Here is a 24,059-nt window from a genome sequence, read left to right on the forward strand (position 1 = left end):
GCAACATGGTGAAACCCCGTCTCTACAAAAAATGCAAAAATTAGCCAGGTGTGGTGACCTGTGCCTTTAGTCCCAGCTACTTAGGAGGCTGAGGTGGGAGGATCATCTGAGCCCGGGGAGGTCGAGGCTGCAGTGAGCTGAGATCACACCACTGCACTCCAGCCTGGGTAACAGAGTAAGACCCTGTCTCGAAAAAAAGAAAAAAGAGGGTCCTGCCTCCTCTGCCAGGCAGAGCCAAGCATCTTGGGGGGCATTCTTCCAGTGCCCAGCTGAGGCCTGGGCATGGCCTGACTTGCTGTTCTCTAGGATACAACAGTCAGAGCCAGGCTTGAGTTGCTTTCTGAGGGGACTGTTAGGACAACAGAACCACTGTGGGCCTGTGCACAGGAAGGGTCCCACCAGGACTCTTTTCCAGTGGGGTTGGGCTAAAAGGGCAAAAAGGTGACTTAGGCAGGACCCCAGCCTTGATTGGACTTTGGACCTGTGTTGACCCTCCTGGGTGTCTGCTGGTGGGGATGGCACCATCCACTATGAAAGCAGAGGGGAAAATGGTGTGCTTCTGTGTCCCCTTTGGAAAGGTCTGAGGCCGGGGAAAAGCTGGAACTCGGTGCTCCTCTGAGGAAGTAGTCATCATTTGTATCCTTTTTCCTTTGGCCAAAAATATGTTTGCCTTAATTGTTAAAAAACAAGGCTTCCTGAACACAGATGCAGAAGATTTATATTTTTCTCTCCCCTCCCCTGTTTTGTAGGAAGCTGAAGTCTTCAGCAGAACCCTGACCTAGGTAGGGAGTCTCAATGGCCCTGGGTGAAGAAAAGGCAGAAGCGGAAGCATCTGAAGACACAAAGGCCCAGTCTTATGGGAGAGGGAACTGCGGGGAGCGGGAACTGGATACCCCAGGGCCTGTGAGTGGGGAGCAGCCCCCACACCTGGACGCTGAGGGAGGGCTCATCTCCCCTGTATGGGGGGCAGAAGGGATACCTGCCCCTGCTTGCTGGATTGGGACTGACCCTGGCGGCCTCTCTAGAGCCCACCAGCCACAGGCCAGTGACGCCAGCAGAGAGCCCGTAGCTGAGAGGTCTGAGCCTGCACTCGGTGGCCTGCCTCCTACCACCATGGGGTCTGGAGACCTTCTGCTCTCTGGGGAAAGCCAGGTAGGTACTAAGGCAAGACTGTAGGTGGACCCGTTGCTGTCCTTTGGGAGTTTGTTCTAGGATTTCCTCACCATCTCGCATCCTTTCCTGGCCACTGTGCAGGGTGAGGAATTAGAGGGGCCTGAGTATGATGATTTCTGTTTTGTGGGTTCAGCTGGAGAGTTGGGCCTCAGGACCAGCCGGGGGGGGGGGGACTGTCCACGGTATCTCCTGTTCCTGAAGAGTGACTGGTGACTTTTTGAGGACCAGGGATTGTATGGCCAAGAGGCTGTGGCCCAGAGGTGTAGGCCAGGGGAATTCTGGCAAGGGGAGCCCTGTACTGTTTCTGACTTGGTGATCTAAAGGCTTTAGGGGTACCCTGAAGAGACTTGGGAAAGGTGTGTCCAGGGCTTTGGGTTCCTGGGGCCTCTGAACTACATCCTCTTCAGACCCAAGGGACATGTCAGAACCTTGGAGCCCTGTAGTAGGCAGCACTGTCCCTGGTTAAGGAGAATTCTTTGGGCTTCTCTGACTGCCAGGCAGCTTCTCCTAGTGGGAGTCACATGGGGCAGGGAATCCTACCAGGTTCTGTGACTTCAGGCAAATCACCAGATCTTTTAGGCCCTCAGCATCATTGGGAGGTGACCTGAATGATCTGTTCTGCCCAGCTCTTACATTCTTTTCTGTTCTGCTTGCCAAGGCCTTTCCTGAGAATGGCTTTGATCTTCTCGGTGTCATTGTAGCCTTGGCTGCTGCACGGTCCCCTTGTGGAGCTGCATCCTGTGAGGAGGTTCTGAGAGGGACTGGGAGAGAACAGAGGCTGGGCCCCACCTGCCTGGGAGCAAGGGGCAGTGGGAGGCTCTGGCACCTGTGAGTCAGAGATTCAGTGAGGCAGGAAGCAAATAATAAACAGACACAGAAATGGCCTTTCATGAGGATGAGTCTGGTGCATATTATTAGAATTCCTGTTGTTTGTTAAGCTCTTATCATGTGCTTTGCACACATGGGTGTATTTAATCCTTACCTTCTGAGGAGCTGGTGCCATGAGGGGAGGAGAGTGAGGCTTGAAGTTACACATTTGGAAGATGGCAAAGTCAGGGACTAGCCTCAGGTTTGTCTAGCTCCAAAACCCATGTTTGGAGCAACGCTGTGCTGTCCTGCTTCCCTCAGGGTTGAGTTCTTCATCAAGCAGATAAAAATCCAGTGAAGAAGCAGAGATGAACCAGTCATTCTGTTAGTGTTCAGTTACCACTGGCTTGTGAACTGAGCAGGATGGGGCCTGGGGCGACCTCCTGGGTTTGGACATGTCCTGTTAGCGACAGAATGACTGAAGGTTTCGTCTGCCAGGAGGTGCTTCTCAGAGGTACGGGACTGTATTCCAGCTTCAGCATGACAGAGCTGTCCGAGTTCTGCTCGCTCACACCCTGGATACTGGTGGAGGAAGAACCTTGGAGGGGACTGGAGATGGGAGTCAAGTCACCTTGCTTCCCAGATAGGCAGGGTCTCAGTGCTCCTGCTGGCAGTGCACACTGCCTGGTTCTTGCCTCAGGCAGCAGACTTTTCATTTTAAGATCTTTCCTAAATACTGTCTAGACCCGCAAGGAAACTCCTGGGTTGTCGTCTAAGAAAGAAATTGGGTTTGATTTTCACCCAAGTGCTTTTTATCCCTTTGATCATTGCAGGTGGAGAAGACCAAGCTTTCTGCCTCCGAGGAGCTCCCTCAGACTTTGAGCCTTCCCAGAACAACTATTTGCTCAGGACGTGATGCTGATACCGAAGATGATCCATCCCCAGTGGATTTGCCCCAGGCACTGGACCTCAGCCAGCAGCCTCACAGCTCAGGTCTCTCTTGCCTGTCGCAGTGGAAGTCCGTGCTGAGTCCAGGTTCCACAGCTCCTCAGCCTTCTGTCTGCAGCGTCTCTGCTTCCTCCACAGGCAGCAGTCTCCAGGGTCACCAAGAGAAGGCGGAGCCTCGTGGTGGTCCTCTGGCCAAGGTCTCCTCCTCCCTGGAGCTGGTCGTCCCCCAGGAACCCTCCTCTGTGGTGGGGCTAGGACCTCGGCCCCAGTGGTCACCACAGCCTGTGTTCTCTGGGGGTGATGCTTCTGGGCTAGGCAGGAGACGCCTGTCCTTCCAGGCTGAATATTGGGCCTGTGTGCTGCCAGATTCCCTGCCTCCGTCACCCGACCGCCACTCCCCTCTCTGGAACCCAAATAAAGAGTATGAAGATCTGCTTGACTATACTTACCCACTGAGGCCCAGGCCTCAGCTTCCAAAGCACCTTGATAGCCGTGTGCCGGCTGACCCTGTCCTGCAGGACTCTGGCGTAGACCTGGATAGCTTCTCTGTCTCTCCGGCAAGCACCCTCAAATCACCTACTAATGTCTCCCCCAACTGCCCAACAGCGGAGGCCACTGCCCTTCCATTTTCTGGGCCCAGAGAACCAAACCTTAAGCAGTGGCCCTCTGGAGTACCCCAGAAACAGGGTGGCATGGGCTTGGCATCTTGGAGCCAACTTGCATCTACCCCCAGAGCCCCAGGCAGTAGGGATGCTCCTTGGGAGCGCAGAGAGCCAGCCCTGAGGGGCGCGAAGGACCGGCTGGCTGCAGGCAAGCACCTTGATATGGGCTCTCCTCAGCTAAGGACACAGGACAGAGGGTGGCCCTTGCCCAGTCCAGAGAGGGAGAAGAGGACCAGCCAGAGTGCCCGGCGCCCTACCTGCACAGAGTCTAGGTGGAAATCAGAAGAGGAAGTGGAAAGTGACGACGAGTATCTTGCCCTGCCCGCTCGGCTGACACAGGTTTCTAGCCTGGTTTCATATCTAGGATCCATTTCTACCTTGGTTACCCTGCCCACTGGGGATATTAAAGGGCAGAGCCCCCTGGAAGTGTCAGACAGTGATGGGCCAGCTTCCCTCCCTTCAAGCTGCAGCCAAAGTCAGCTGCCTCCTGGAGCTGCCCTCCGAGGATCTGGGGATCCTGAGGGCCAGAACCCCTGTTTCCTGCGCTCCTTCATCCGTGCCCAGGACTCCGCAGGGGAAGGCAGTCTGGGGAGCAGCCAGGCCCTCGGGGTCTCCTCTGGACTGCTGAAAACACGCCCCTCCTTGCCAGCTAGGTTGGACCGGTGGCCATTCTCAGACCTAGATGCTGAAGGGCAGCTTCCCAGGAAAGGAGGAGAACAGGGAAAAGAATCACTGGTGCAATGTGTGAAGGTAACGACACTCAACATTAGGAGGCTTTGTGTACAGGTGTCTTGTCTCTTCCCCCAGTCCACTAACATCATAATAAAACATGTTCATGTTGACCAGGCACTTTTTATGTGCCAGGCATTGTGCTGTACCTTATCTTATTCAGTCCTCACAACTTTTACCAGGTAAGCACTGTTCTCATTTTACGTTTTGGAGAAAAGAGCAGAGAGAGGTTAGGTAACCTGCCCACTTATAATTAGCAAGGGCTTGAGCCAGGAATCAGACCCAGGTAGACTGTTTGTAGAGGCTGAGCTCTTACTACCCTTGGCTACTTCGTAACTCAGAGGTATTGTGAACAAAAAGGGTTCTGTGCATAGGTGCCCTTAGGAAACACTGGGCTAAACAAAGGTAAGTGGCTTTCTTGACTGCAGGACTTCTCAGAGCTTCATTTGCCAAAGTGGTGTAAGTGCAAAGTTAGGGGCATTGGATGTACTGTTTTCTAGACTTTGTGGCCACTGGACCGTCTTTTGTGGACCAGCTATCTTAATATCTGGAGGTATAAGGAACACTGCGTGGAACAGGGTTATTGGTGTCAGGCATCTGAATTTGAAACATGGCACGGCTGTCTTGGAATGTCGGCTCAGTCTCTGAGTTTGCGTGTTTGTAAAATGTGGAGCCCTGCCTTCTTGGGATGTTGTGTGCATTAAATAATTCATGTTGAGGGCTTCGGTGCATTCCCAGACCCGTGTTGAAGGTTCGGGAATGTGCCTGTCCAGGAACATGTCCTAGCGCTTGAGAAGGACTTTCACCTTCCAGGGAGGTGACGTGATTATTTTGTGAGGTAGGTAGGACACGTTATCATGGACCATTCTTTACCGATAAAAGATTGAGATGCCATGAGGTGAAGTTATTCTTGGGTATAGCTTCAGGTTAGTCATGATTTTAGTCATTTATTTTGCATTCACTTTTCCAGAGAAACATGGACGTATCTGGCTCCAAGATGCTGATTCTAGTTAATAATGGTGCTGATCCAATAATTGGTTTCCATGGCAGGCACACCTTTTCTGGGCTGCTCCATTCCCACCTGCAAGGCTGGGTTTTCTCATCCTGTCATTTTTGGTGTCACACCAGGCTGTGGTTTTCATTGCTCTGGCAGAGGGAGGTCTAGAGTCGAGTGGGGACAGGTGAGCAAGGAGAAGAGAGGAGACTAAAGGTGCAGTCTGTCTCCAAGTCCTCCTGATATTTTTAGCCTTTTGATAACATGAATGGCTGTTCGATCAGTAACACCATATGTCCTTTTATTGGTCTCTGCAGACATTTTGCTGTCAACTGGAAGAGCTGATCCACTGGCTGTATAATGTTGCAGATGTTACTGACCACGGGACTGCAGCCAGGTCCAATCTTACAAGTCTCAAGTCTTCTCTGCAACTTTACCGGGTAATATACGGTCCTGGCCCTGGCTTATTCCCTCACAAGAGTGGTGACTAAATTACTCGATTACAAAGTAAAATCTCAAATAACCAATGTCTGGTATGTTATAGCTCAGTTGACTATTATACCTGAAATCTAATTAGAGCTTCACATTCTTAAAGCGGAACGCTTTGCAAAATACATGAATTATTTCCCAGGCCAAATAGAGCTTGAAGATACAATATATTTATCTCAAATCAAAAATGCTTTAGGTATTGGGCTGGCAGGTGCAGTGGGACAAGTCTCTTATCCCAGCTACTCTGGAAGCTGAGGCAGGAAGATTGCTTGGGCCCAGGAGTTCAAGTACAGCCTGAGCAACATAGCAAGACCCGCCCCCCCATCTCAAAGAAAGTTTTTTCTTAATTAAAAGTAAAAACAAAAATACTTTAGGGTGATTTGCAATATAATTTTCCAAATGTCTCAGGGATTATAAGGACAGACTTGCATTATTATGACGCCTCTAGTTATGTGTGGCTATTGAAGTGAAGTTAAAGACTCCGATTTTTTTATTTGCACTAGCCACATTCTGTGTGCTCAACCATCACATTTGTCCAGTGGCTACCACGTTAAACAGTGCAGATATAGAATACTTCCATCATCACATAAAGTCCTATTAGACTGCACCGCTATTTAAAGATCTGAGCTGAAATTGTACTGACTCCAGAATCTACAATAGGGCATTTTGATGGTATTTAAACAGAAATCTAGGCCAGGCACCTTGGCTTACACTGTTAATCCCAGCACTTTGGGATGCCGAGGCTGGAGGATCACTTGAGCCCAGGAGTTCCAGACCAGCCTGGGCAATATAGCGAGACCTCATCTCTATTAAAAAAAAAAAAAAAAAAAAAAAAAAACATAAAAAAGTAGCTGAGTGTGGTGGCATGCACTAGCAGGAGGATCACTGGAACCCGGCAGGCAGAGGCTGCAGTGAGCCAAGACCACACCACTGCACTGCAGCTTGGGCCACAGACTGAGACCGTCTCAAAAAACAAACAAAAACTCTGACTTCAGTTTGTGTGCGTGTGTATGTATTTGGGTTTGGTTTTAGTTTTCTTGTTTCTTTATCATTAAGATTTTGTTATTTTGAAAATACTAATGTGGATTTTTGTTAACTTGGTCCTAGATTTAGGATGACTGCGTCCCAGTTTGTGCCTGTTGTTCTGGCATAATAATAGGTCCCCTTTCAGTCTCAGAAGTGTCCTGAATTGGAGGATAAATTATATAGTTGTCATCCCTAAATCGAACGTTAACCTTGGCTGAACTCCTGCCTTCTAGCATACGTGGTTGGCTGCACCTTTCTAATCTCTTCATGAAGAAGCAGAGGGATATCCATGGTCTAAGCCTGAGGCTAGTCTGGAAGGAGTTTTCTAAAACAATTCTTTGAATTCCTACAACCTTATAACCTGACCATATCTTCAGCAGCAGAGGGCGCGATTTACATGTGCATGGGCCAGGGCTGAGCTGACTCTGGACCTTCCTGGGACCGTACTCCAGCTAGAGGGAGGGAGCGGCTTTGTTTTCCAGCTTCGGGCCAACTAAAGTTTAGGGAGGAGTCTTGCTTGACCTGGGCAGGGTGGGCCAGTTGCTCCACCCTAGTGGGAATACTGTTTCCTGCAGTGTGGAGAGGTTGCTTTGAGTTCCTCACTTTGAGGAACTCCACAATGAGTTCCTCTCCACACTGCAGGAAATAGCATTCCCACTAGGGTGGAGTGAGCTTGAGGAAGGAGAGAAAGGCTGGCTCCAGGGGAGTCAGACTCCACGTGCAGACTCCACATGCATGCACACAGCTGTGCAGGGCCCAGGACCAGTACCACTACAGGGAGAGGAAGCTGCCTTGGTAGACCTAGGTTAGTGGCCTTTCCTGGCTTGTCAGAGCAGGGGCAAACAGAATAATTCCATCCCTCCATCTTATCCCTCCTGCCAGCCTTCTGTCCCTCAGCTTCCAAGCTAGACAGAAACAACCAGCTTGCTTTGTAGGTAGAGCTGAGATTTGAGCTGGGAGTCACTCCTGCAGGTCAGTGAGGCATAGGCCTCTTGTGTCACCCATACAGCTGTCACAAAGGGGGACTGTATTGCCAGCCCCTTCCCCGCACAGAATTGTGCATGGCTCATGTGTCTGTATGTGCTACCTTGACTCCTGCTTGGATTAACACCTAGTATAAGCGAGCATGTGTGTGTGTGTGTGCGCGCGCGCATATTTTAACTGTGACTCATTTTCTCATATACTTGTATTTCGTCTTAACACGGGGGTTGCAGCAGCACATAAACCACACTAGGAGAGAATAAAATAATAAGTATAGGTATCAGGGTAAAGGAAAACTAAAGACAGTAAAATAGTAAATCCAAGGGTAAAACTATCACTTCAAAATGGTAAAACACCAAGTTCTGGCTGGGCACGGTGGCTCATACCTGTAATCCCAGTACTTTGGGAGACTGAGGCAGGTGGATTGCTTGAGTTCAGGGGTTTGAGACCAGCCTGGGCAAAATAGTGAGACCCTGTCTCTATTTCTGTTAAAAATTTAAAAATTTATAAAAATCAGTCAGCAGGTTCTACACCCTGTACTAAAGGTGGTCATGGATTTGACTTTACTTTTTTTTTTCTCTTTTTTTTTTTTTTTTGAGACAGAGTCTCTCCCTTATTGCCCAGGCTGGAGTGCAATGGCATGATCTCGGCTCACCGCAACCTCCGTCCCCCAGGTTCAAGCGATTCTCCTGCCTCAGCCTCCCGAGTAGCTGGGATTATAGGCATGCACCACCACACCCGGCTAATTTTTGTATTTTTAGTAGAGACGAGGTTTCTCCACGTTGGTCAGGGTGGTATCGAACTCCCGACCTCAGGTGATCCGCCCGCCTTGGCTTCCCAGAGTGCTGGGATTACAGGTGTGAGCCACTGCACCTGGCCAACTTTACACTTCTTAACTGCTAAAGGAACATCAGGAACACCAGCTTGGTAGCCAAGAGGGGAAATCAAATGAGTTGCTTGGGAAACTCACAGCTTCCCAGATGTTGAGGTAGTTACCCTTGTGGTCTGCATAGAGCGAGAACATGGAGGGAGGACCAGAGGTAGAGGCAGTGGCTCTCTGGTCAGTTTAATGGCAGATCTCTTGTGGTCCATTAGAATGGAATAAATTCTGAGACTCCCATAGCCCTGAATTAAAAGAGAACCCCATGAGGTGAGGACATTGGAAGGAGACCCTAACTCCAAGCTGTGAGCCAGCCTCTGTCAGGGAAGATGCTTCTGAAGTCAAACTAAACAGGAAAAACTACTGACTCTATTTACCTGGGTTCAAAGAAGCTGAAGTTAAACTGTTGCACTGTTACTTGGGGAATTCTGCAGACCTAGTGGGGTGACTCTTCCACATTAGAGGGGAATAAGGCTACCCTGCATGCTGTGCTTTTCAAATAACTTTTACAAAACAATAGTAATGATGCTTCTTCCTTTTCTTCTTCTGATACGCCTTAAGCAATTTAAGAAAGATATCGATGAACATCAGTCTCTGACGGAGAGTGTCTTACAGAAGGGGGAGATTCTTCTTCAGTGCCTGTTGGAGAACACCCCAGGTGAGATGCTTAAGGTTTTGGATTTAGCCAGAGCTTAATCCTTGTCAGCAGCAGGCCGAGGGACCGCACTATCCCTGGTAAGGAGCCGGTACCGCAAGAGCCCCTGCCCACACCCAACTGCCTGAGATGCCCCATGCCCCACTGTCTGCCAGCTCCACGCGTCGCTGCCCATCACTGCCCCTGCACACCTACTTAGAGGCAGTCATGGTCATAAAACCAAACTAATTAGAAATTAGGTATTGAGCCTGCAAGAATGACGCTGTCTTTTGCTTCTCTTTTTGTATTTTTCTGGTGGTAGTCTGGGTAGGAATCCTAGTTTTAATCCACCAGCCCTTAGTTTGTGGCCAGGGTATTCAGTGGGTCTCCCTCCGGTTCCCCACCTTACCTAGCCCAGGCTGAATTCCTCTCTGACTATCTGCTTTGTGTTCTACTTTGGGGAAATGTTTGTTTCAGAAAAGGATTGTATTGCTCAAAAGTATCTGAGGACAGTCAGTCTGTCCTCAGGGAACAGACTGAATAAAGAACTGATGAGAGGGGACAGGGTGGCAGTAGTGTGCAAACCAAGCTTTTTTTGTTTTGTTTTGTTTTGCTTTTGAGATGGAGTTTCGCTCTTGTTTCACAGGCTGGAGTGCACTGGTGCCATCTTGGCTCATGGCAACCTCCGCCTCCCGGATTCAAGTGATTCTCCTGCCTCAGCCTCCTGAGTAGCTGGAATTACAGGCATGCGCCACCATGCCCGGCTAATTTTGTATTTTTAGTAGAGACGGGGTTTCTCCATGTTGGTCAGGCTGGGCTTGAACTCCCGATCTCAGGTGATTCGCCTCCCTCAGCTTCTCAAAGTGCTGGGATTACAGGTGTGAGCTACTGCACCCGGCCCATTTTGTAGGATGGGTTCCCCATTTAGGAAAGTGAAAATCACAGACCTCAGGCATATATCTAAGCGTGCTGGTGCCAAGGATATACAGTTCTTATTGTCTTTACAGGACGAGGGCATGGGGGATGGGGACGTGATAGGGAGGATGAGCTAAGAGAATGGTAGGGTAAAGCCTTGAACTGATGGCAGCCCCTAATTTCCTGCAAGAGTGTAAATCAAATGCTAACAGAGCCTGCCTATATTATGCCTCATTTTATGTTTTTGAGTGAGATGGGATTTACACTGGAATCCAACCGCAGAAGCAAAGCTGGGCAGGTCCCACGGACTTGAGAGGCAGTGAGGAGGCGCTTTCCTGACCAGCAGGGTGGGCAGCTGCATACCATGGAGAAGCATATACAGCAGGATTTCTCAGTCTTGGTGCTTTTGCCATATTGGCCGCGTGATTTTGTGGGGGGTTGTCTTATGCATTGCAGGATGTTTAGCAGCACCCCTGGCCCCACTAGATACCAGTAAATCCGTTTCCCCCACAGTTGTGAAGACCCAAAATGTTTCTACACATTACTAAGTGTACCCTGGGAAGAAAAGTCTCTAGGGTTGACAGGCATCAGTGGACAGGGACCACTGAACGGTTTTCAGCAGGTAATTGATTCTCTAATGTGAATTATGTGAGCTCTTTGTAATCCCCTGCCCTTTTAAGGCCTTTATTTTGGCTCTTCTGGCATTTTCACTAGGGTTCTTAGATTTTTTGGGGGGCAGAAATTCCATGTGCAAGGCTCCTTTGCTGCATGTAAATTTACACCAGCATTTTACTGAAGCAGTTGGCACATCAGTGTTCTCCATTTAATCACAGCCCTGTGAGATGGACAGAGTTGTAGATTTGCCTCAGGCCACAGAAGAAGTGGCAGCCTGGCAGAGCCCCTGGGCACTGGCTTTCTGCAGCTTCCCAGTGTCTGGAGGTGCAGAGGCCTGAGCATCTCCTCTCTTCACGAAGGCCATGTGTAAAAGTAGGCCTCTAGACCGGGTGTGGTGGCTCACACCTCTAATCCCAGCACTTTGGGAGGCTGAGGTGGCCGGATCACCTGAGATCGGGAGTTCAAGACCAGCCTGACCAACATGGAGAAACCCCGTCTCTACTAAAAATACAAAATTAGCTGGGCATGGTGGCACATGTCTGTAATCCCAGTTACTTGAGAGGCCAAGGAAGGTGAATCGCTTGAACCCGGAAGGTGGAGGTTACAGTGAGCCGAGATTGCGCTGCTGCACTCCAGCCTGGGCAACGAGCGAAACTCCTTTTCAAAAAAAAAAAGGTAGACCTCTTAAAAGCTTCAGGTTTTTTGACCTTCACTTTAAAATCAATTTAATAATACTTTTCTGTGCTTAGTCCCACTTTCCTCTTCTCTCAAAGAGATCTAGAGGTTTTTTTTACTGGCTTTGGGGTTTTCTTTGGTTTTCAGATATGTATCCAGACTCTTTCAGATTGACACATAGCGCTTCCCCATCCATCTGCTTGAAATAATCAGGAATGTGGCTCTTTCCCCCTTGAGACTTCAATGTCTCTCTCCAGCGGGTGCAAAACTTTTCTTCCACCAAGAGCACGCTATCAAAGTCCACAGAGCCAGCATACAAACATGTTTGTTCCAGTCCTTCCCAACTTCTTTTATTTGGCCCCAACCAAACATTCTAACAGTCTAAATAAAAGTTCAAAAGCATCCATGCGCGGTGGCTCACCCCTGTAATCTCAACACTTTGGGAGGCCAAAGTGGGCAGATCACCTGAGGTCAGGAGTTTGAGACCAGCCTGGCCAACATGGCGAAACCCCATCTCTACTAAAAGTACAAAAATTAGCCAGGCGTGGTGACGGGCACCTGTAATCCCAGCTACTCAGGAGGCTGAGGCAGGAGAATCGCTTAAACCCGGGAAGCAGAGGTTGCAGTGAGCTGAGATCATGTCACTGTATTCCAGCCTGGGTGACAAGAGTAAGACTCCATCTCAAAATAAATAAATAAATAAAAGTTAAAAAACAAAGGTCCCTGAACCAATAAAGGTTTCTGTGACATCGCACAAGAAGACTGGGCAAAGGTCTAATGAGACTGGAGGGGTTAGCCAGCTGCGGTGGCTCATGCCTGTAATCCCAGCACTTTGGGAGGCCAGGGTGGGTGGATCACCTGAGGTCAGGAGTTCGAGACCAGGCTGGCCAACATGACAAAACCCTGTCTCTACTACAAATACAAAAATTAGCCAGACGTGGTGGTGGACACCAGTAATTCCAACTACTCAGGAAATGAGGCAAGAGAATCGCTTGAACCTAGGAGGCGGAGGTTGTAGTGAGCCGAGATCGCGCCACTGCACTCCAGCCTGGGTGACAGAGTGAGACTCCGTCTCAAAAAAAAAAACAACAAAAAAAAAGGGGTAGAACCCAGCCCAGCCACCCTTACAGCCAAGCTTTACCGTGCGCTCTGACTGCAGTCCTCTGCCACACTTCGCCAACTCTTTTTGTGGACAGCACTTTGCCCTGATGACACCGCATCGATGTGGCTTCACTAGGCAAAGATCTTGATACAGCCTGTGTTCCTTCTCCTTCCACCCGTCCAGTCAGCATTGTCTGCAGATAGGCAGCTTCCCCTTTCCCTTCCTCTACTGACAGATGTTACAGCTGTGGCAGGAAACTAGGGAGAGTATTAGCACAGCTGATAAAGGCACAGGAAACTAAGACAGCCTTTGTGCTTAACAAAAATAAATTTTTGAAAAGAGAAAAAAGCCTGCTGTGTGTGATGCACTCTGACCCTAGCCCACCCCTTCCTCACATGAACAATTCTGAGACTGTGGGAGTGAATCTTCCTTAGCCTGCTCTCAGGTCATTTTTTTGTTTTGTTTCGTTTTGTTTTTGAGACAGAGTTTCACCCTTGTTGCCCAGGCTGGAGTACAATGGCACAATCTTGGCTCACTGCAACCTCTGCCTCCTGGGTTCAAGCGATTCTCCTGACTCAGCCTCCCGAGTAGCTGGGATTACAGGCATGCGCCACCACGCCTGCCTAATTTTGTATTTTTAGGAGAGACGGGGTTTTTCTATGTTGGTCAGTCTGGTCTCAAACTCCCGACCTCAGGCGATCCACCCACCTTGGCCTCCCAAAGTGCTGGGATTACAGGCATGAGCCACCACGCCTGGCCAGGTCATTTTCTTTTTCAGTCTGTTCACTGGGGCCCTACAAAAAAGGGGTCTCAAGCACTCCCAAATCTATTACCAGACCACCCATGTGAAGTAACATTCCTCCCAGCCAATAGAAACTGATAGACCTGGTAGCAGGGGTAAGCGTCTGAACCTTGGCATGTCGCTTTATTTCATTTAAGCCTTATGCCCAACAGGATCTGGATGTGCCCTTATAGAGACACCTGTCTTACCTCTAAAGTCAGGTAATACCAGCCATCAGAGAACCATGTCTCTGTACCCTTCTGTAAATTATGCAATTTCAAAGTGAAGTCAGTGAATTCTTTTCTCAGCTTTAATCAGAAGTTAACAACATAGGTTCTCCAGTGCAACAGAAGTCCCTGGAGAATCCTTGTTGTAGGAATTATGTTGTAGGAATCCTTGTTGTAGGCCTTTAAAAAGGCCATTCAGAAACTACTGCCAGGTCCTACTTTGTGCAAAATACTATACCCTGTATGTTCTTTTGAAAATGCTAAGGACAACACTTGCGTGGGTTTTGTTTCTAGTTTAATTTCTTTGAACCTCATTGTTAGTTTTAGAGGATGTCCTTGGGAGGATCGCAAAGCAGTCTGGTGAGCTGGAGAGCCACGCAGATCGCCTGTATGACTCTATCTTGGCCTCTCTGGACACGCTCGCTGGCTGCACCCTTGTCCCTGACAAAAAGCGCATGGCGGCAATGGAGCACCCATGTGAAGGGGTTTAACCTGGTGAGTAGAGGAACTCAAGAAGAAAATTTGCCCACCAACCATGCTATAACAGTTGGCCACTACTTAGAAGCTTGTTAAGCCAAGAACTATTATTGAAACAAATGAGATACTGAAAGAAGAAAGCCAATGTTACTAAAAAAGGAGTTGCTGGTTTTCCTATGGTAATGGTAGGCTCACTGTGGTACTTTCCATTACTGTTCACCCCTGCTGCCTGCTGAGGATGAGGGTGCCTCTGTGCTGCCATTTCTGTGGCACTTTCTTCACCGTCAACCCTGGCATCCCAAGACAAGAGCAGCAAAACTTAGCTATATACCTACTTTATTTCTGCATAGGTACACTTTTCCAGTATGGGGCCATGACCTGGCCGCCCCTGTTCTGCAGGATCTTCTCCCCAGCTCATTTGGTACTCCAAGCATCTCTGACAGCACCAAGTGCCCAGAGAAACCCAGGGTTACTCATAACTTTGCACCACCACTCCCCTGCCCTGCACAAAGGGTCTCCACGTATCTCCCATACCACTCCCTTCCAAGAAGGCTAGGGGGATGAAGGGGTTAAGACACCTTGGAGACTTAACAGGTAGTACAACAGAATGACAGAAAAGGAGCTAGGAGAGCACGGGTGGGTGTGTCCACCAGAGTTGCTACTGCCAGTGCTTTTCATAATTCCACAATTGGACTGGACTTTCTCTGAAACATCCTCTCCTACAACAAAATGTGTGTAGTGTTTAACTCGTAGATTTTCTAGGTGAGCACTATAGGTATGTTAAGAGCAGGGAGTCCCTGTATTTTTTAGCAGAGCAACTGTGAGAAGTCATCTTGATTGTAAAATGAATGCAGGGGACTGCTGTTGTCGTTTCTTCCTCTACAACATTATGCCTGTAACAAATACTGCCTTTTCTCTTTCAGGCATCTTCTCAGGCAGAGATGCAGCCTGTCAGCCAAACACTGGTTGGTGAGAAAAAAAAACTTCAAGAAGTCCTTGCCAGAGCCATTCAACACCGAAGTCAAGGGGGAAACCTTCAATACACTAGCTTTAAAATGCCTTTCTCCTCCCTGAATGGAGGACTGAGTTACTATTTTCATTTACAATGAATCCTTCCAAACTAAGGTTTTCCTTTTGGTGCTTCTCCACAAAGAGTGTGTAGCTTTGCAATTTTTGATAAAATAAGACGTGTTGCCTTCCCCCCTATCCCATTAAAAAAGAGCAGATAAAGCTCAAACTATTCCACCTGGTAAGGTCATTTACCAAGGGCTGGTAGGAGGTTCCGAATACTCGATACTCTCAGGCATGCAAGAGGACCTAAGAGACTGAAAACAGTGAATGGTTGGCCGGAAACCTTGGGTCTTCTCATAAAAGGAAATTTGAGCTTGTCAATCCCTCTTTGAAGATTTAGGTAGAAGAGATTTTTAACCCTTTGTCTGCAAAAGAAAAAGGGTTAAATGAAGCACCTCTACAGATTACTTTGGGAGATTATGACACCTTTTGCCATCTTCAGGGCTTACGTCTTTACTTTCTTGGCTAACCAGTTTCTTAGAAGAAAATGTGTCGGGGACTTGGGGATCTGCAGTCGTGCTTTAGCATGGCTGTGGAGCTAATTATCAAGCTTAAAGGGTACCTTTGGGGGGACTCCTCCCTTCACTCCTAGTCTCCCTTGGAAGAGCAGTCCAGGCTCAGGGAAGGGAATGGATGAGATGACACAGTAAGTACAGAAACTGAAGCTGTCAATAGTGAAGGAAAAAGGGGAATTCCTTGTTGCTTTGGCATTGACACATAAGTACTTTGATAGAAGAAGAAAAAAAACACTCTGGATCAACCATTCGAAGCATCAATTCTATAGTTTTTTGAAGCAAGATGATCGGTTATTGCTGGTAACTGCAGATTCTACAGAAAAGCACTTTTAAAGTTCTGTTGGGCAATGAATGAACCTGGAAGGAGGAAAGCACAGTAACAATGGAAACTAAAGTCCTATTATTAATGTGACTTTCCTGCTTCAGAATCTCTGAGACTTTATAGTCACTGGAAAATAGCCATTAAATTCTTTAAAGATTAGCTCTTCAACAGTAGCTACATATAAAATGCAGTATTTCAAGTGCCTGATGCTGCTGTGGTATGCTTTATCGTAATGCTTAAGGGCATGATCAAAATTAAAATGTCTTCTGAGTTTGCCATATTAATCTTAGTTCCATACACAGTGAGACTTTAAAAGAGAAAAATCACTCTAGCAAATAATTGTCAATTATAAACCTGTATGTAAAAATTCTTGAAAACCTAGAATTGGCTAAAAAGGTAGAGATGTCTGACGGCTTCTTAAATTGATATGTTTACTTTCTCTTAGATGTATATTTATAAGTAGGAACATGCCCTTCCATTGAGTATGTTACTGAATAGCCCTTAGGAAATTAAACCCATTTATGTATTAATATTTGACAGGCACGGAAGTACATTAGCATAAAAACTGGAGATGAAAACCCTACAGAAACAAACTGGTCAATATTATACTAATTGAATGCAGAATGTGGCATTCTGTTCCCATTCAACCAATAATCAGCTTCAACTGACCAGAAGTTTCACAGAATGTTACGCAATACCCTGTTTCCCAAGAAAGTGCTACCTTACCTAGAGATGATCTAAGATATTTTTGTTCATCCTCTGAATAAGGTGTGACTAAGCGGTGCTAACTCCCTGGACCTGGCTGTGAATGCTGCTGAAGAGTATCAACACAACTGTTAATTATACCGCCCTGCTTTAAGTTCAAGACTTCCCTTAAAACTCAAGCTGAAATTGTTTCAGCCTAGTAAGATGCTGCCAGCAGCATTTCTATGAGCAAACATGGCCAAGTTAGAGTCAAGTAGCTGAGCTTGCTAATTGCACTGTGGTGCCACACTGGAATAACTTAGTAGTCCCTTAAAATTAATGGAAGTTGAATCCACAGGGAAGTGATAATACTTAACGCTGGATCAGCAGTTTCAAGATCTGGGTTCTTGGAGATCGATGGGTAAGCTCAGCAAATGGAAGACGATGACAATACAGGGGCTATTGTGAAGCTCAGGTGGGAATGGAACACAAAGGTTTGATGTAAGATACGCTGGAAAGGCGAGATATAGGCTAAGGGAAATTCAATCCAGGGTGAAAGAATAGGAAATTACTGCTCGGACCACAATGACTGTCATTCTGAAAGGACTTCACAGTGTGCAGCTGCTTAGATTTAAGAACACTCTTCACTATGTAAACTAATTTACGGCAGCACCTTATATTTAGAACAAGTGATAATTCCCTTTACTAAGTGAACAGATAAGCCCATAGCAGCCTTGAACCGTTTGTACTTGAAAATGTGGGTATAAAGGGGAATATATTTTTTCCAGAACCGCATTTATTGGCATACACATAGAAGCAGATCTTGCGGCATGCTGAAATTTGTTGTAAATCCCAATCTTTACTGCCATGGGAAAAGCTGGAATTTTCTAAACTGAAGTCTGTAAATATGCTCATCTTAAGTTCATGTAATGTTTCCGCTAACTCACCAAGAATAAGCTGACGATTTAAACAACTTTTACTGTATAAAACTGAAGTGCACGGCATGGCATCACAATATCTTGACATTTGTTTTGTGTCATTTTGCTACTTTAGAAAATAGTTTCTGAACTCTTTCCCCCTTTATACTGTATTAAGGCAGAAACAAAACTTTTGAAGCATTAAAGATCTTCACCAAAATAACTATTGGTAACTTCAGGAATTTGTCGGTTGCCTTACGTGAGGATGAATAGATCCACCAAGCACGCCTATAATACAAAGTAAACTATGATTTTTATTGTGAAATTTTCATAGATGGAAAATTGAATATTTATTCTGTCCATTTCATTTTACAATTATCTTACCACTTATTTTTGTACCATGTATTTCAATTGCCTGTTTAGTGAAAAATAAAAATTTTAAAACCTATTAATTTTTGGCTTGTGTTTAGCTTAAATTTTATCATTAAATTAAGGAGCCCACAACAAAATATGTTGCCAGCAGCCATATCCCAAGCCCCTGTGTGAAGAATGTTTTGGCTGTTATTTCAACCTAAGGAAACAACCTTTGACCTCAGTCACCTTAAAATGCCAGTGTGGGCAGACTTTTTATTCCTCACAATTAAAAAATAAACAAAGACCCCTAGGATCTTGAAGGTCCTATTTCAGAAAATCTTCACACATGCAAAATGTCACCAAAATAAATACATTTCCCTCAATTATCATTACCACCCAGTATTCATGTTTTAATTTTTAGGGATATAATTTCTAAAATTAGAGGAATCAAATTTCCTGCTTCCTATTTTAATGCTTAAACCCTCCTCCAACACCAAGTTAAGCAACTGTGGAGGATAAAATAGTTGAATCTGACTGAAAGCATGGAAGAAAAACATTAGCACACATTAGTCTGATCATTTGCCAATTAGGAAAGGTGCTGCTTTCTACCTCTACCACAGATGCATTTGTGAAATGTTGATCAATGAAGCCATTTCAAATGGGTTTAGAGAAGGATCAGAGATAATGGGCTAGATAGCATATATTCTAAACTTGTTTTCCATATAGTTTGAGCTCCCTGAACCACTGAAGTTGGTTAAATCCCTACACAGCACAGAAGCCTCTCTAGGTCATGTTATTGGGCATATTATCTAGAAAGCAAATACTGGATGCTGCTCTAAGATAGGTCTAGAATACCTTAGTTTGCATTGTGCACACACAAATGGCTGTGTTGAATATAATGCAAGGCTCTATTTCCCTTTAACCATAAGAATTAAAACAATACTTATCACCATACAGTTTGATATTACTTCCAATAAGTACAATATTTATTAAACATATCTTCAGTTGTTTTGTTACATAGTGTGCAACAAATTACAATATTCTGCAGCCACAAATTATATGCAGAGTATGAAGAAACTATTAATCAGATAGTGTAATCTTTCCATTTATAACTCTACAAGGAAGAACTAGCAAATCAGATCTTACATATAACATCTCACTAAACTTTATGCATGGAAAGTGACAGACACTGCTTGTGCTGTTTGATACAAAATGGCTGAACTTCATCTTCAGAAGACTAAACCTGACATCTAAACATGCCAATATAAACATCAAAACAAAATATATTCTAACCAACCACGGGAAACAGTCTGGTATCAGGAAAGCAACAAGGATTACACACATTATTTTATAAACCAGCACACAAAGGTTTAAAACAGTTCTGAAAATGAAGTTAGCTGTCTTGAGTCAAGGGAATAAAAAAAAAGTCAGTATTGACCATTTACAATCTCTGACCTTTGTGGAGACGGTAAGAATCTGTTGTAGTGCAGCTACATACAGTACAATTCAGGCAATTTTGTTTTTTCACTTGGGTTCAGATTGCAAATTCATTGCTGTGAGAAAAGGACGGAGGCAAATTTTAGCAGCAACCTCCACCTGACTGCTTGACCGGAGTGCTCTGAATTTTAACATTGGACTTCTCAGCACCACCAGCTGTTGCTCCGGGACCCATTCGCTTTTTAATCTCAGCTGCCATCGTCATGAAAGACTGTTCTACATTCGTTGCATTCTTAGCACTGGTTTCCAAAAACGGAATTCCAAGGGAATCAGCAAATTCCTAAGAGAATAATGAGGCACAATTAACACTGAAAAATCTTTTTCACTACTTCTTAGTGCATTTCTACCATCCATAATGGAGCGTGAGGAACTAATAAGTTCATTGGATCCAAACAGATGTTACACGAATTGTCACTGTCACAGTATTCTAGTGCACATATTTTTAAAAGTTAAGGTGGCTGTGGTCTTAAGTATTATTGCAGAACCCATACATAATTCAACACCTTCAAATTCAGTATGAAAATTAAACTTTAAACATACCTTTGCTGTTGTGTAGTCTACTACTTTCTTTGTGGTCAGATCACATTTGTTCCCTACCAACAATTTGTTGACATTTTCACTGGCATAACGATCTATTTCCTGCAGCCACTGTTTAACATTATTGAAGGACTCCTAAAAAGACATTTGAAAGTTTGATAATATGGTTCTGGAATAAATGGAAACAACCTTCCTGACCTAACAGACAAATAACAAAGAGCTAGTGAGACAACTCTAGGTACAAAATAACCACTGCTAAGGAGTGAAGGGGATTTTTTTTTTTTTTTGAGACAGGGTCTTGCTCTGTTACCTAGGCCAGGGCGCAGTGACACAATCACAGCTCACTGCACCCTCGACCTCCCAAGCTCAAGCCATCCTCCCGCTTCAGCCTCCGGGATAGCTGGGACTACAGGCACATGCCACCACACCTGGCTATTTTTTTTTTGGACTTTTTGTATAGATGGGGTTTCACTATGTTGCCCAGGCTGGTCTCAAACTCCTGAGCTCAAACAATCGGCCCACCTTGGCCTCAAAAATGCTGAGTTTACAGGTGTTAGCCACTGTGGCTGGCCGTAAACAGATATATTAAAATGACTATAAATATCTAAATGATGACAAACTAGAATTTACAGGCTTAATGATGAAAATACCTTATTTGAAAGGGAAATACAGCTTAATATTAAACTGCAACTCAGGCAAACCCAACTGCTTTGGAATATGCAATTTAAATGTACTACAAAACCTGGTTTTGAAATTTGATAATTTTTTTTTTTTTTTTTTTTTTTTTTTTTTTGGGAGACAAAGTCTTGTTCTGTCATCCAGGCTGGAGTGCAATGGCACGATCTCGGCTCACTGCAACCTCTGCCTCCTAGGCTCAAGTGATTCTCCTGTCTCAGCCTCCCAAGTGACTGCTAGGATTACAGGCACGCGCCCCCACACCTGGCTAATTTTTGTCACGCCTGGTTAATTTTTGGTTTGTTTTTGTTTTTGTTTTGGAGACAGAGTCTCGCTCTGTCACCCAGGCTGGAGTGCAGTGGCCGGATCTCAGCTCACTGCAAGCTCCACCTCCCGGGTTTGCGCCATTCTCCTGCCTCAGCCTCTTGAGTAGCTGGGACTACGGGTGCCCGCCACCTCGCCCGGCTAGTTTTTTGTATTTTTTAGTAGAGACGGGGTTTCACCGTGTTAGCCAGGATGGTCTCGATCTCCTGACCTCGTGATTCGCCCGTCTCGGCCTCCCAAAGTGCCGGGATTACAGGCTTGAGCCACCGCGCCCGGCCTAATTTTTGTATTTTTAGTAGAGATGGGGTTTTGTCATGTTGGCCAGCCTGGTCTCTAACTCCTGGCCTCAGGTGATCCACCCGGCTTGGCCTCCCAAAGTGTGGGGATTACAGGCGTGAGCCACTGCACCCGGCTTGAAAATTGATAAAATTTTGGTTTATGAATAAGATGACCTACTGTTACTACTAGACATGTCAAAATGTTATTAAATATACTTATTTTCTTATCCACAGTCATATTTAGAGGAGGAAAGTTTTCATTTAAAAGTATTTCACGGCAATATGACTAGAGATTTTTTTAAACTAGCATCATTTTTTTTTCTCTTGCAGATATCACCCACCCAGCACTTCTAATGGCACTGAATCAAAATGTTTACATGTAAGTTATCTCCTAATTAGCTATGATTTCATATTAGAGGTGAGATTTAACATTTGCCAAAAGAAAAATAAATTCCAATTTTGAATGTTTCTCTTCTGTCCTTTGATAGAAAGGACATCGAAATCTAAGCTTCTGATTAAAAATAATAACAACAAAAAAACAGTTATGGCCCCTGGACTACATGCTTTACTGTCCCAGATTGTTCCCTCCATCGCCCTGCCCTCTCTCACAGCTACTCTTCAGATACTCATTCTCATACTAAGATCCTCCTACAGCTTATCCTATTCAAATCCTTTTTTTCTGAACCACATCCTCCACAGGCAGAGACCCCCAAATCCCACTTTTAGCAATTCTGATTACCAGGCCATATTCCTGTTAACAACACCAAGAATACAATATAAGTCAAGCAACTCACGATTCCCTACAAACTCTTGCCTATATGTTAGAGTCTTGGCTATTTGATCAGTTATTTAGTTCATAATAAATACAACCAGAATCCCTTGAAAGCAAATGTAAAACTTATTACTAATGTTCTATTTATTACAGGAAAAAAAATGTCTTTTAAGTGATTCACATTTATATTTGAGAGTGGACAAAGTTTTCTGCCATAAAGTTAATACTGATGGCTTATATGCGAAGTAGTAAATGAATCTTACATTAATCGAATAATGACTTCCTACTTGGTCACTGTAACACAATCTCCTCTTGGAACTTACCTGATCTGTCACATCATACACAACTATGATGCCATGGGCTCCTCTGTAATAACTGGAGGTGATTGTTCGAAATCTTTCCTGGCCTGCTGTGTCCCACTATTACAAAACAATCAAGAAATCCAAACAATTCCATTAAAATAAAGTTGGGGAAAAGTGTAGGAAGGAGGGGAAATAGTTTAGTTTTCATAACTGTGGAGATTATCAGGATGTGATATAGAAACATTAGTCCTCAACTCATACCACTATACTGCACAGTAATAAGTACCTGAAAGTCCAGAAAAGAAGGTAGTACCTACAACTGAGCTTACGATAATACTAAAATTACAAGCTGTTGAGAGCAGGAAGTATGTCGTACTTTTCACATTCCCTACCGCCTTTAGCACCGTGTTGAGGAATGTCACTGGCCTAAAGCCCTTGAACACAGAGCTCTTCCATGTAAGACAAACTCACTTGCTTGCACATTCTACCATGATTAAATTAGCATTGGAGGGACCTGATTCAAATAACTACCAGTCAAGACAGAACTTTAATTATCCCAAGCAGGTGTCTTTTTCTTCCCCGCTTCAAGCAGGGTCTCAGATCTGTCATCCAGGCTGAGTGCAGTGGCATGATCATGGCTCACTGCAGCTTCAACCTCCCCAGCTCAAGCAATCCTCCCACCTGAGCCTCCTGAGGAGCTGGGACTACAGGTACATGCCACCACACTCAGCTAACTTTTTCTTTTTTGTAGAGACGGAGTTTTGCTATACTGCCCAGGCTGGTCTCAAATTCCTGGACTCAAGCAGTTCTCCCAAACTGCTGGCATTACTGGCATGAGCCACCATGCCTGGCCAGGTGTTGTCTTCATCCTAGAGAAAACAATGTAAGGAAGATGATTCCAAACACTTTTATAAAATGTATTTTAAGAGCAACTTAACTGCCTTTCAACTAGTTAGGCTCAAATTCCAAAAACAAATGCTAACATTATTGCATTATAGTTCTGGGTTTAAAAAAACTGTTGGGGCAGAGCGCGGTGGCTCAAGCCTGTAATCCCAGCACTTCAGGAGGCCAAGACGGGTGAATCACGAGGTCAGGAGATTGAAACCATCCTGGCTAACACGGAGAAACCCCATCTCTACTAAAAAATACAAAAAACTAGCCAGGCGAGGTGGCGGGTCCCAGCTACTCAGGAGGCTGAGGCAGGAGAATGGCGCAAACCTGGGAGGCGGAGCTTGCAGTGAACTGAGATCCGGCCACTGCATTCCAGCCTGGGCAACAGAACGAGACTCTGTCTCAAAAAAAAAAAAAAAAAAAAAAAAAAAACTGTTGGGACTGGGCGTGGTGGCTCATGCCTGTAATCCCAACACTTTGGGAGGCTAAGGCGGTCGGATCACGAGGTCAGGAGTTCGAGACCAACCTGACCAACATGATAAAACCCCATCTCTACTAAAAATACAAAAATTAGCCATGCGTGGTGTGCGCCTGTAATCCCAGCTACTCGGGTGGCTGAGGCAGAAGAATCGCTTGAACCCGGGAGGTGGAGGTTGCAGTGAGCCGAGATCGCACCATTCCACTTCAGTTTGGGGGACAGAACGAGACTCCATCTCAAAAAAAAAAAAAAAAAAAAAAAAGAGAAAACTGTTAGCCAGGTGCAGTGGCTCATGCCTGTAATCCCAGCACTTTGGGAGGCCAAAGC

At 45.6% G+C, this 24,059-nt stretch overlaps 2 protein-coding genes across 5 annotated transcripts in view; one reads left to right on the top strand and one right to left on the bottom strand.

The window, feature by feature from the left end:
- The window catches only part of CEP68 (centrosomal protein 68), a 31,484-nt gene extending 11,772 nt beyond the window's left edge, over nt 1-19,712 (top strand). The window contains exons 2-7 of one of the 2 annotated variants that reach the window (XM_007970433.3): nt 750-1,152; nt 2,814-4,340; nt 5,631-5,753; nt 9,251-9,347; nt 13,960-14,133; nt 15,039-19,712. In XM_007970433.3, coding sequence (XP_007968624.2) covers nt 796-1,152; nt 2,814-4,340; nt 5,631-5,753; nt 9,251-9,347; nt 13,960-14,129 — 2,274 coding nt within the window. In that variant the 5' untranslated portion in view covers nt 750-795 and the 3' untranslated portion in view covers nt 14,130-14,133; nt 15,039-19,712. The remainder of the gene's footprint in view (nt 1-749; nt 1,153-2,813; nt 4,341-5,630; nt 5,754-9,250; nt 9,348-13,959; nt 14,134-15,038) is intronic. The other variant, XM_007970432.3, reaches the window with a different exon arrangement.
- RAB1A (RAB1A, member RAS oncogene family) overlaps nt 18,936-24,059 on the bottom strand; it is a 45,014-nt gene continuing 39,890 nt past the window's right edge. For 2 of the 3 annotated variants that reach the window (XM_007970435.3, XM_007970436.3), the window contains 3 exons: nt 22,385-22,480; nt 20,016-20,147; nt 18,936-19,755 (listed from right to left, as the gene is read on the bottom strand). In XM_007970435.3, coding sequence (XP_007968626.1) covers nt 19,558-19,755; nt 20,016-20,147; nt 22,385-22,480 — 426 coding nt within the window. In that variant the 3' untranslated portion in view covers nt 18,936-19,557. The remainder of the gene's footprint in view (nt 19,756-20,015; nt 20,148-22,384; nt 22,481-24,059) is intronic. The other variant, XM_007970437.3, reaches the window with a different exon arrangement.

The sequence above is a fragment of the Chlorocebus sabaeus genome, chromosome 14, assembly GCF_047675955.1.
Source record: "Chlorocebus sabaeus isolate Y175 chromosome 14, mChlSab1.0.hap1, whole genome shotgun sequence".
NCBI classification, from domain to species: Eukaryota; Metazoa; Chordata; class Mammalia; order Primates; family Cercopithecidae; genus Chlorocebus; species Chlorocebus sabaeus.